General features: G+C 42.6%; 1 protein-coding gene across 1 annotated transcript in view; it reads left to right on the forward strand.

Annotated features, from left to right (window-relative positions):
* The first annotated feature begins 1,165 nt into the window (after nucleotides 1-1,165).
* Nucleotides 1,166-13,305, forward strand: part of LOC124622950 (4-coumarate--CoA ligase 1-like) — a 129,045-nt gene continuing 116,905 nt past the window's right edge. Inside the window, exon 1 of the mRNA XM_047148744.1 lies at nucleotides 1,166-1,287. Within this exon, the coding sequence (XP_047004700.1) occupies nucleotides 1,278-1,287 (10 nt within the window). The 5' untranslated portion in view covers nucleotides 1,166-1,277. The remainder of the gene's footprint in view (nucleotides 1,288-13,305) is intronic.

The following is a 13,305-nucleotide window of genomic DNA, read 5'->3' on the forward strand; positions in this document are numbered from 1 at the left end:
TCTTCACAAAAAAAGTTGTGCTCCCTGGAAGTAATTGAATAGGCTGCTTGTAGGTTTCAGTAGATTCACGGGCAAATTTCTAGGAGTATATTCTGGTATAACCTAAAGTGAAATGTCCACATGAAACTAGTTTTCGGAATAGTATATTCGAGACGAAGAATCACTGGAAGCCTCTTCAGGAAATGTAATTCACTCACGAAAGAGGTGATACATAAATCACTCGTTCGAGCGCTTCTTGAGTCTTGCTCGTCCTGCTCATCTGCCTGGAGCCCTTGCTTAATGGGATTAATAGGAGAAATAGAGAAGATCAAATAATAGTGGCAAGATTCGTCACAGATTCTTTTATACACTCGAATATATATGACCTTTACTGAATGACTAGTTCAGTTGCACAGCCGATCTCAGTAACAATACATTAAACCCATTGGTATCTCGAGTTGCCACAATATGAGACGTTAACGTTGTTCAGTAATGTACGTAATATGTAATAAATAAATGCTATGGGCCTACCAGACTGACGCATGCCTTTCGATTTGTTGCAGCTTAAGTCATTTTTGTTAGAGTTATGGTGCTTATTAATTATTTTTGATGTTCATATGTTATCAAGTCACTGTCCTTTCAGTTCAACTGTTCTACCAAGTCCTTTGTCGTCTCTGACAGAATTACAATGTCTGTGGCAAACCTCTAATTTTCTGTTTCCTCTTCACGAACTCTCTTTTATTACCTTTACTGCTTGTGTCTCACAGTATACGCCCAGAAAATTAAATGTACGAACGCAAGATCCAGAGGCCTGCAGATGATCAGTTTGCCTACACAATCGGACATCGTAAGTGAAACCCCTGAGTCGGTACCCAATGACAGAAGTTAAAGGCCCTTTAACTGCCAAGGCCCTGTCAGAAATTGAATCCCGAACCTTCATATGACTCCTGTGCAGCTACCAAACCAGAGAAAAAGGAAGTAAGGAAGATGGACAGATACAAAAAGAGAAAAAGTGTGTGTGTGTGTGTGTGTGTGTGTGTGTGTGTGTGTGCCCGCGCGTTGTATGTGTGCAGTGAAATACAAATAAAAGTGCTTGTTTGTCACACTATCAACGTCTTACGACTCAGCAAGCACAGGACGTAATGAAAGAACTCAAGGCAAGGTGTTACGTAAGGAGAGAGGCTGTAACAGATTAGACAGTGTGTCTTGCTTTCCGCTTGCCGGCTATTGTGAAGACCGCAGTTCTGCGAGAAGAGCGGCGACAGGCGGTTCGTTAAACAGCTGCGGCGGACGACAAAATGGCTCGGCGTAAGTACCGCGCCGCTTCGCCCACTTCATAAACAAAGCAGGTGCTCTGCTGCTGGCAGTACTCTTCTTCGGACGGGCGTTGTTCTGTTGCGATGCTTTCCTGCCACGCCCGTCGCTCTTCCACTTGCGTAGTGAACAAACTCATTACTCCGATCTGTAGCAACTTGTTTAATACGAAACGACCGATTGTTGCGACGTGTCTCAGCGTATGAATGACATCCTACGTTCTCTTAAGCTGAGGGAAACATATAGTACTTTACGCCATCCAGAGTATTTTTTCTGCGTGATAACAGTAGTAACTGTCATAGAGTGGAGCAAAATAAAGCAAGCTGCCGATTACCCGGATGAATGCGAGCACGGAACATCCAGAATACGCATTTTGCTGCAAGAGAATGCTACACGCTCTTTTGAAACTACGTGGCAGATTGAAAAGTGTGTGCTTGACTGGACATGTACTTTATCAACGGAATTATAAAATCATGACGCACGAGCCGCCTTTACAGCTTGGCAAGCACTTCTTCTCCATGGGAAATTTGGAAAGTAGGAAAGAGGTATTGTCGGAAATGAAACTGTCAGGGTCTGTTTCGGTTCTTCTGTGTCTTAGTCGTTAAGCTCTCATCTCAAACAAGCTATTCGTGTGTTTTAAACAAAGTATAGAAGCCCGTTTGGTTTCTAACGCCAACAGAAGCGTTGTTTTGGAGGAGGAGCAATGTTAATTTCAGAAGAGTCTTGTTTGGTTTTAGAAGAGGAGTTCTGTGCATTTCAGGAGAGGAGATATGTATGTTTCAAAAGAGGAGACATTTTATTGTTATAAAAGATGAATCTTGTTTGTTGTAGTGGAGGATTTTCATTTGCTGTGGAAGAGGAGTGCTGTTTGTTTTGGAACAAGTATCACGTTTGTGTTTTGAAAAGTAGTTTATTGTTTCTATTTCGAAGAGGCGTATTGCGTGCTACGCTTAAGAAAATGTTGATCTGATATTTTTGGGCCCTCTAAATTACGTTTTGTACAAAGGTTGTGCTGTAATTTCGGACAACTCAAAGAATACAACATTAGATGGAGAAAAATATAAAAAAATATTATAGCGTGACAATCTAGCCATAGAACGCATTTGTGGAGAGACGATGGGCTATAAAAGAAGATGGGAAGTTCAAAACAACGTAAGAAAGTGAAAAGTAAAGGATAGTCGGCAGGGAACTATCTCGCGGAAGGCAAAGGTCCCAAGTTCAGGTATCAATCTGCCACACAGTTTTAATTTACCAAGAAGTTTCAGATCATCACATTCTCCGCTGCAGAGGGAAAATTCATTCTGCTAGTTGCATTATTTACGAAACATGCTGCATACAGCAGTTTTTTACATCTACGTCTATACTCCGCGAATAAATGTGAAGTGCATGACAGAGGTATCGCAGAGAATCGGCTATTTGCGCGTTTTCCCGTTCTACTGTTGTATGGAGCGCAGAAGAATGATTGTTTAAAAGTCTCTGTGCGTGGTTCAATTAATCTAACCTTGTCTTCACAATAATTATGGGAGCGATGCGTAATGTAGTATATTCCTAGAGTAATCATTCAAAGCCAGTTCTACAAACTATGTTAGCAGACTTTCCGCGGATAGTTTCCGTATACCTACAAGAGTCTGCCGGTTCAGTTCCTTCAGTATCTCTGTGACACTCTCCCACAAGTCAAACATCTGGCCATTCGTGCTGCTCTTCTCTGAATACGTTCTGCTTACCCAATTGGAACTGGTCCCATACATTTAGTCTGGGATGGGCCGCACAAGTGACTTGTAATCAATCTCCTTTTTAGACTGATTGCATTTCCCTAGTATTCCACCAATAAACCGAAGTCATTCCATTTCATGTCCCAGCAAAGTTCCAGGTATTTGTACGAGTTTACCGATTCTATCTGTGACTCACTGACATATATTCATAGGATACTATGCTTTTTCGTTTTGTAAAGTGCACACTTTCACATTGTTGAACATTTAACGTAAGCTGCCAATATTTTCATCACTTTGAAATCTTATCTAAGGAATTGTGCAGCTTTGCTCAGACTGTACTTCACTGTAGATAACAGCATCATCTGCGAAAATCCTGAGGTTACTCTTAATGTTGTCCGCAAGGTCATTAACCTTCGCAGTACGAAGGGGAGGGGGTGCTTTATTTCCACCTTTTGAAAATTTTGTGACCAGTCAAGTACACAATTCTTAAAACTTTTTAAAATATTTATTGTTTTTAATAATTTCTTCTACAGATTCCGCGGTTGTTTTAAATTTTCCAGCAAAATTTAACCCAAGAATTTAAGTCTCAGTAGTGGATGCGACTTCTCACAAAAAAATGTCGTATTCATATTTTCAGGTTCAGGACTCTTCTTAAACATCGGAATATCTTTAAAAAGGATGTCGTGAATAAAATTCAACAACAGTTAACTAAACTTGTAATTTTTAAGTACTTTTTTTGGTTATTGTAAAGTAACGTCCCTCCCACACAGTAATACGCGTTATGGAATACTCATTGCTATTGCTAGGTTTAACATGAATGGGAAGGGACACAACACACTTTCCTGGGGTACAGCCGAAGTTACTTCTACATTTGTAACTGACTCTCTATCCAAGAAAACACGCTGCGCCCTCCCTACCAAGAAATCCACAGTCCAATCACAAATTTCGCCTGATACCCCATATGAAAGACGAGGGCTAGTAGAAATCCTTGGGTAACAGAAGTAATACTGTATTTCATTGATGAATGGAGAAAATATAAAATTGCAGTAAATGAAGCAGGCAAAAAGGAATACAAACGTCTCAAAAACAAGATCGACAGGAAGTGTAAAATGGCTAAGCAGGGATGGCTAGAGGACAAATGTAAGGATGTAGAGGGTTATCTCACTAGGGGTAAGGTAGGTACTGCCTACAAGAAAATTAAAGAGACCTTTGGAGAACAGAGAACCACTTGTATGAATATCAAGAGCTCAGATGGAAACCCAGTCCTAAGCAAAGAAGGGAAAGCAGAAAGGTGGAGGGAGTGTATAGCGGGCCCATACAAGGGCAATGTACAGGGTTATTACAAATGATTGAAGCGATTTCACAGCTCTACAATAACTTTATTATTTGAGATATTTTCACAATGCTTTGCACACACATACAAAAACTCAAAAAGTTTTTTTAGGCATTCACAAATGTTCGATATGTGCCCCTTTAGTGATTCGGCAGACATCAAGCCGATAATCAAGTTCCTCCCACACTCGGCGCAGCATGTCCCCATCAGTGAGTTCGAAAGCATCGTTGATGCGAGCTCGCAGTTCTGGCACGTTTCTTGGTAGTGGATGTTTAAACACTGAATCTTTCACATAACCCCACAGAAAGAAATCGCATGGGGTTAAGTCGGGAGAGCGTGGAGGCCATGACATGAATAGCTGATCATAATCTCCACCACGACCGATCCATCGGTTTTCTAATCTCCTGTTTAAGAAATGCCGAACATCATGATGGAAGTGCGGTGGAGCACCATCCTGTTGAAAGATGAAGTCGCCGCTGCCGGTCTCCAGTTGTGGCATGAGCCAATTTTCCAGCATGTCCAGATACACTTGTCCTGTAACGTATTTTTCGCAGAAGAAAAAGGGGCCGTAAACTTTAAACCATAAGATTGCTCAAAACACGTTAACTTTTGGTGAATTGCGAATTTGCTGCACGAATGAGTGAGGATTCTCTACCGCCCAGATACGCACATTGTGTCCGTTCACTTCACCATTAAGAAAAAGTGTTGCTTCATCACTGAAAACAAGTTTCGCACTGAACGCATCCTCTTCCATGAGCTGTTGCAACCGCGCCGAAAATTCAAAGCGTTTGACTTTGTCATCGGGTGTCAGGGCTTGTAGCAATTGTAAACGGTAAGGCTTCTGCTTTAGCCTTTTCCGTAAGATTTTCCAAACCGTCGGCTGTGGTACGTTTGGCTTCCTGCTTGCTTTATTCGTCGACTTCCGCGGGCTACGCGTGAAACTTGCCCGCACGCGTTCAACCGTTTCTTCGCTCACTGCAGGCCGACCCGTTGATTTCCCCTTACAGAGGCATCCAGAAGCTTTAAACTGCGCATACCATCGCCGAATGGAGTTAGCAGTTGGTGGATCTTTGTTGAACTATGTCCTGAAGTGTCGTTGCACTGTTATGACTGACTGATGTGAGTGCGTTTCAAGCACAACATACGCTTTCTCAGCTCCTGTCGCCATTTTGTCTCGAGCGCTCTAGCGGCAGAAACCTGAAGTGCGGCTTCAGCCGAACAAAACTTTATTTTTTCTACACGTATTTGTAGTGTGTCGTGACCATATGTCAATGAATGGAGCTACAGTGAATTTATGAAATCGCTTCAATCATTTGTAATAGCCCTGTACTTGAGGACAATATTATGGAAATGGAAGAGGATGTAGATGAAGATGAAATGGGAGATACGATACTGCTTGAAGAGTTTGACAGAGCACTGAAAGTCCTGAGTCGAAACAAGGCCCCAGGAGTAGACAACATTCCATTAGAACCACTGACGGCCTTGGGAGAGCCAGACCTGACAAAACTCTACCATCTGCTGAGCAAGATGTGTGAGACAGGCGAAATACCCTCAGACTTCAAGAAGAATATAATAATTCCGATCCCAAAGAAAGCAGGTGCTGACAGATGTGAAAATTACCGAACTATCAGTTTAATAAGTCACAGCTGCAAAATACTAACGTGTATTCTCTACAGACGAATGGAAAAACTGGTAGAAGCTGACCTCGGGGAAGATCAGTTTGGACTCCGTAGAAATGTTGGAACACGTGAGGCAATACTGACCCTACGACTTATCTTAGAAGCTAGATTAAGGAAAGGTAAGCCTACGTTTCTAGCATTTGTAGACTTAGAGAAAGCTTTTGACAATGTTGACCAGAATACTCTCTTTCAAATTTTGAAGGTGGCAGGGGTAAAATACAGGGAGCGAAAGGCTATTTACAATTTGTACAGAAACCAGATGGCAGTTATAAGAGTCAGGCACGAAAGGGAAGCAGTGGTTGGGAAGGGAGTGAGACAGGGTTGTAGCCTATCCCCGATGTTATTCAATCTGTATATTGAGCAAGCAGTGAAGGAAACAAAAGAAAAATTCGGAGTAGGTATTAAAAACCATGGGGAAGAAATAAAAACTTTGAGGTTCGCCGATGACATTGTAATTCTGTCAGGGACAAAAATGGCTCTGAGCACTATGGGACTTAACATCTATGGTCATCAGTCCCCTAGAACTTAGAACTACTTAAACCTAACTAACCTAAGGACATCACACAAACACCCAGCCATCACGAGGCAGAGAAAATCCCTGACCCCGCCGGGAATCGAACCCGGGAACCCGGGCGTGGGAAGCGAGAACGCTACCGCACGACCACGAGATGCGGGCTGTCAGGGACAGCAAAGGACTTGGAAGAGCAATTGAACAGAATGGACAGTGTCATGAAAGGAGGGTATAAGATGAACATCAACAAAAGCAAAACGAAGATAATGGAATGTAGTCGAATTAAGTCGGGTGATGCTGAGGGAATTAGATTAGGAAATGTAAAGGAGTTTTGCTATTTGGGGAGCAAAATAACTGATAATGGTCGAAGCAGAGAGGATATCAAATGTAGACTGGCAATGGCAAGGAAAGCGTTTCTGAAGAAGAGAAATTTGTTAACATCGAGTATTGATTTAAGTGTCAGGAAGGCATTACTGAAAGTATTTGTATGGAGCGTAGCCATGTATGGAAGTGAAACATGGACGATTACTAGTTTGTACAAGAAGAGAATAGAAGCTTTCGAAATGTGGTGCTACAGAAGAATGCTGAAGATTAGATCGGTAGATCATATAACTAATGAGGAGGTATTGAATAGGATTGGGGAGAAGAGAAGTTTGTGGCACAACTTAACTAGAAGAAGGGATCGGTTGGTAGGACATGTTCTGAGGCATCAAGGGATCACCAATTTAGTACTGGAGGGCAGCGTGGAGGGAAAAAATCGTAGAGGGAGACCAAGAGATGAATACACTAAACAGATTCAGAAGGATGTAGGTTGCAGTGGGTACGGGGAGATGGAGACGTTTGCACAGGATAGAGTAGCATGGAGACCTGCATCAAACCAGTCTCAGGACTGAAGACCACTACAACAACAACAAACCCCATATGGCTGTACTTTTGATATTAAGTGTAGGGGTGGTACTGAGCCAAATGCTTTTCGGAAATCGAGAAATACTGCATCTACCTGACTGCATTGATACGTGGCTTTCAGGATGTCATGTGAGGATGTCATGTGAGAAAAGTGCGAAGCCGGGAAATGGAACTTACTTACAAAATTACACATAAAACACGCTGTATTTTGTACCACGTCCTTTTATTTCACTTCTGGAAAGTAATCGGGATTTTTTCTGTTTCTTTTTTCATTCACTGTTTTCCTGACAACAGTTCGAATTTTCCGTCGAGTCAAAGCATCGATATAGCCAAACGAATTTTGTATATTCTAATAACACATAATAAGACAGCTGGTATGCGTGATAGGATGAGTTATAATCATAATAGTGTATTCTAAACGAAGTTTTTCGTTCTAAATATAACAGAGGATTTCAGGTTCAGTTTGTTTTATTTTTTTAAAAACATCGCCGAACTGTGCACGGATAATCGGCAAACCGGCTAATCTGCGCTGATACCGTATGATTGGGAAGTTGCTGTATCCCTTTCCTTTGCATGCAATACAGGCGCAGTTTCTGCTGTATTGCCAGTCACAAATGTTTGAATTTTACATACATCAAAAAAAGTTTTGCATCACCCCGGGTCCCAAAACTCTTGAAGATAAACGTTGACTGTGGATATTGTATCACAGACACAGTCCCTTTGACTGTTCAGAGATGCCACTAAACGTGCCCAAAGATGTAAACAACCATGCATGAGCAGCGCCTATTAGACGGAGAGGGTCCGACAGCCGATCAGTTCGTCATTCCACCAGGAAGGACGTACACGGCTCGTGTTTTCTGTAGTTCAACCTCGCCTAGACGGTCAATATCGCGGTTTTATCGCGACCGCATTGTTACTTTGTGCCAGGAAGGGCTCTCAACAACGGAAGTGTCCAGGCGTCTCGGAGTGAACTAAAGCGATACTGTTCGGATATGGAGGAGATACAGAGAGATAGGAACTGTCGATGACATGCCTCGCTCAGGCCGCCCAAGGGCTAATACTGCAGTGGATGACCGCTGCCTATAGATTATGGCTCGGCGGAGCCCTGACAGTAACGCCACCATGTTGAATAATGCTTTTCGTGCAGCCACAGGACGTCGTGTTACGACTCAAATTGTGCGCAGTAGGCTGCATGGTGCGCAACTTCACTCCCGACGTCCATGGCGAAGTCCATCTTTGCAACAACGACACCATGCAGCGCGGTACAGATGGTTCTTGTCGATTGGCATCACGTCGATGATTATCTCATATGCCTTCAACCAGACAATCGTCACAGACGTGTTTGGAAGCAAACCGGTCAGGCTGAACGCTTTAGACACACTGTCCAGAGCGTGCAGCAGGGTGGGGATTGTCTGCTGTTTTGAGGTGGCATTATGTGGGGCCGACGCTTGCCGCTGGTGGTCATGGAAGGCGCCGTAACGGCTGTACGATACGTGAATGCCATCCCCCGACCGATAGTGCAACCATATCGGCAGCATATTCACGGGGCATTCGTGTTCATGGACGACAATTCGCGCCTCCCTCGTGCACATCTTGTGAATGACTTCCTTCAAGATAATGACATCGCTCGACTAGAGTGTACAGCGTGTTCTCCAGACATGAACCCTATCGAACATGCCTGGGATAGATTGAAAAGGGATGTTTATGGACGGCGTAACCCACCAACCATTCTGAGGGATCTACGCCGAATCACCGTTGAGGAGTGGGACAATCTGTACCAAAAGTGCCTTGATGAACGTGTAGATAGTATGCCACGACGAATACATCAATGCGAGAGGATGTGCTAGTGAGTGTTAGAGGTACCGGTGTGTACAACAATCGGGACCACCACCTCTGAAGGTCTCGCTGTATGGTGCTACAACATGCAATGTGTGGTTTTCATGAGCAATACAAAAGGCGGAAATGATGTTAATGTTGATCTGTATTCCAATTTTCTGCACGTGTTCCGGAACTCTCGGAACCGAGGTGATCCAAAACTTTTTTTGATGTGTGTATAATCCATCAAATGGGCATACTCGTCACGTTACTGTCGATGTACTTCTCAAGTCAAATAACTTTGCGAAAGTGGCACTGCAGTCGTAATAGCTCTAAAGCATCCAGTATAGCCGCTAAAAACAACTAAAAATTTGTCACAATGAAGAAACAATACCTTAAAAAAATCCCACACCACAGCCGTTAATGTAGCTGGTATCCAGTCCACAAAAAGAACACATTCTAATCTATAACTTTTTTATCTATCTGCCTGTACGGGGAGTGCACAAAAATATGGAAAAACCGAAAACATCACACATTACCATGCCTAATACGGCACAGGAAACGCGTTGGCGTTCGAAACAACTTCCAGTCGTCTCGAAACACATAAATACCAGTTCTGTATATTTTTAAAGAGATTCTTCCATGAAAATAGTGACAAGTTCAAGTAACGATGATGGAGGTGGGTGGCGAGTACGTAACCCTCTCTCCAAAATATACCATAAAAGCTCAAATAATAATGAAAACTGTTGACTGTGGTAGCCAGAGAGACGCGTCAATTCAGCCTTGTGCTCACAAAACCAGACCTGGACGATGGCAGCTCTATGAACAGCAGGCCCTGTCTTCCTGGTATACAGCATCACCAATGTGGAAAATTCGATGTACCATGAGATGGGTCTGGTCATCCAAAATGGTCCATAATCCTTGGCAGTAACGCACCTTGCAGGGTAATCATAGGGTCCGTGAAATACCATAATATGCCTGCCCAAATCATCACCGCACTTCCGCCATGTTGCGCTCTCTGGACGTAAACTCGGCCAGAAGATAGAAAAAAATACGGAACGAGACTCGTCCGACCAAACGATTTTCCTCCATTGCCCCAAATCCAGGTTTAATGGCTTCGGCAGCACGTTTTCCTCTTACAGGCATTTGCATAATTGAGTTTTGGATTTCCAGTTCTCCGTGCAGTTCCCTGCTTATGGAGCTCCCTTCATGTTGTGCTGCCGACAGGGGTCACGACAAGGGTATTCATCTCTGCACTGACTTTTGCAGCTTTCGTCCTCTTATTTTTCGTCACAATTCTCTTCAATGTTCGTTCGCCAAGATCACTCGACACACACTTTCACCCGCGTTTTGACTAAGCGGATGATGTTTTTTTTTTCGGTTTTCCCCGTATGCAGTATAAATATTCGATACGGTAATTACCTCTTGAAACGCTGAACACTTGAGCTACCTTGGTTACTGAAGCACCTACCATACGAGCATCAACAATTTGCCCCCGTTCGAATTCGGTTAGCTGCAACATAATGCCTCACAACTACATAGAACACTGTTCTGACCGCGACCGACACTTGAAAAGTATTCACGACACTGCATGGCTGCCGTTCGTAGTTAAATACAACAGCGCAACCTGCCCGCTTGGCTAGCATCTACAGTTATGTTCAGCCATGCATCTCTCGCGGTGTCCTCATATTTTTGTCCAGCCTCTGTACCTGCACTTCGCAAATCACTGTGAAAGTGTAAGGCAGACAGTACTTCCCACTATAGCACATATTGAGATTTCATACAGTTCCACTCGCGTATTCGCACGGGCTTTAGAGAGCTCCTAGACTGCTCGCTTAATAGTAGTTCTTGAAACTTTGTAAGTACTGTTTCGCGGGATGGTTCGAGTTTATCTCCAAGCGTCTGGCTGTTAATGGTTTCAGCATATCCGTGACACTCTTCCGGGAGTCAAACAAACCTGTGACCATTCGTCGCGCCCTTTCTTTTTGATTAATCATTCTTCTAACTGATTTATTGCGGCACACCAAGAATTCCTTTCCTTTTGCACCAGTCCCCTCACCTCGGAATAGCACTTGCACCGTACGTACTCAATTACTTGTTGGATATATTCCAATCTCAGATTTACACTGCAGTTTTCACCCTCTACATTCCCTTCTAGTGCCATGGGAGTTATTCCCTACTGTCTTAACACATGTTCTATCATACAGTCCCCCCTTTTATTCAAGTTTTCCATATGTTCCTCTCTTGATCGATTCTATGGAGAATCTTTTCATTCCTTACCAGTCCACCTAATTTTCAGTGTCCTTCTGTTGTACCACATCTCAGACGCTTCGATTCTCTTCTTTTCCTGTTTTCCCAGATACATGATTCACTACCATGCGATGCTCTGCTCCAAACGTACAGTCTTTTTTCTCTAGACAAGACCTATGATTGATATTAGTAGACTTCTTTTGACCAGGAATGTCCTATTTGCCTGTGGCAGTACTTCTTATGTCCTCCTTCCTTCGCCTGTCAAGTTTTATTTTTCCTCGAAGCAAGCAGAATTCCTTAACAATATCCACCTCAATTTTTACGTTAATTTTATCGTTAATGTTGTTTCTGTAACTTCTCACAATTTTCGTGTTTCTTCGGTTTACTCTTAGTCCATATTCAGTATTCATTTGACTGTTCCATTCAACACGTCCTGTAATTCCTTTCAATGAGAATCGTAATGTCATCAACAAATCTTATCATTGATTACCTTCCAGCCTGAAACTTAATGCTACTCCTTAAACTTTCTTTTGTTTCCATCATTGCTCTTTCGATGTATACATTGAATAGTAGGGGTGAAAGTTTGCATCGCTGTTTTATATCCTCTTTAATCCCAGCATTTCAGTCTTGGTCTCGCATTCTTAATGTTGCCACTTAGTACTTGTGCGTATTATACATAACACGTCTTCCCCTACAGTTTACTTCTGTTTTTCTCAGAATTCTGAACATCCTGTACCATTGCATAACGTCTAACGCATTTTGTAGATCGACAAATCCTATGAACGTGTCTTGGTATTTTAAAGCTTTCCTTCCATTTTTAAGCGCAACGTCAGAACTGCCTCTATGGTGCATTTACCTTCCCTAAAGCCCGTGCGATTGCTGCCTAATAGACTCTATTTTGCATTCCATTCTTCTGTATATTATTCTTGTTAGCAACTTGGATGCAATGAGCTGTTAGGCTGACAGTACGACAGTTCTCGCATACATCTGCCCTTGCTATCTTGCGGATTGTGTGGACGACATTTTTACGAAAATATAGTAGTATTTCTCCTTTCTCATATATTCTACACGCCAGCTCGAATAGTCTTTTCGTTGCCGCTTCCCTTCAAGATTTTAGAAATCTATCGCTTCTGCCTTATTTGATTCCAAGTCCTATACAGCTCTGTTAAACTGTGAGTCTAATACTCGATCCCCTCTGTCTTTCATATTGTTTCCTATTTTTTCTCTATCACGTCATCAGACAGTTCCTTCGTATCACAGAAGCTTTCAATCCATTCTTTCCATATATCTGCTCTCTCCTCTGCGTTTGATAGTGAAATTCCCATTTTGCTTTTAATGTTGAAGCCCTTGTTTATAATTTCACCGTATGCGATATAAGTTATCAGCGTTGAGAAAACAGTTTTTTAACGCAAAATAGGTTCTATTGACTGCTATTAATCTCTGTTGATGTTCATGAGAGGTATCATTTGATTGGTGACTGTCTATCCCAGATATTAAAACTGCTCAACTCTCCTAAATTATAATTACCTATTGTTACCGAAGGCGACATGTTCTCCTTGCGTGCTTTCCCACCAACCATATATTTTGTTTTCTGTTGGGTTATATTCATTCCCGTATTCCTACTGGCCTGCTCAAGTGTGATTAACGTCTCCTCCATTATCTTCATAGTTCCTGTTGGCTATACGTATGCCATCGCCATAAGCGAATACGATATCTGTACAGATTTATAATAAATTGTTCCCCTGCTCAACAGGTTTGCGTCCCTCTTATCTTCTTCAAAGCAACATTAAAAAGGAGACACACTTT

This window comes from Schistocerca americana, chromosome 1, assembly GCF_021461395.2.
Source record: "Schistocerca americana isolate TAMUIC-IGC-003095 chromosome 1, iqSchAmer2.1, whole genome shotgun sequence".
Classification (NCBI taxonomy): Eukaryota; Metazoa; Arthropoda; class Insecta; order Orthoptera; family Acrididae; genus Schistocerca; species Schistocerca americana.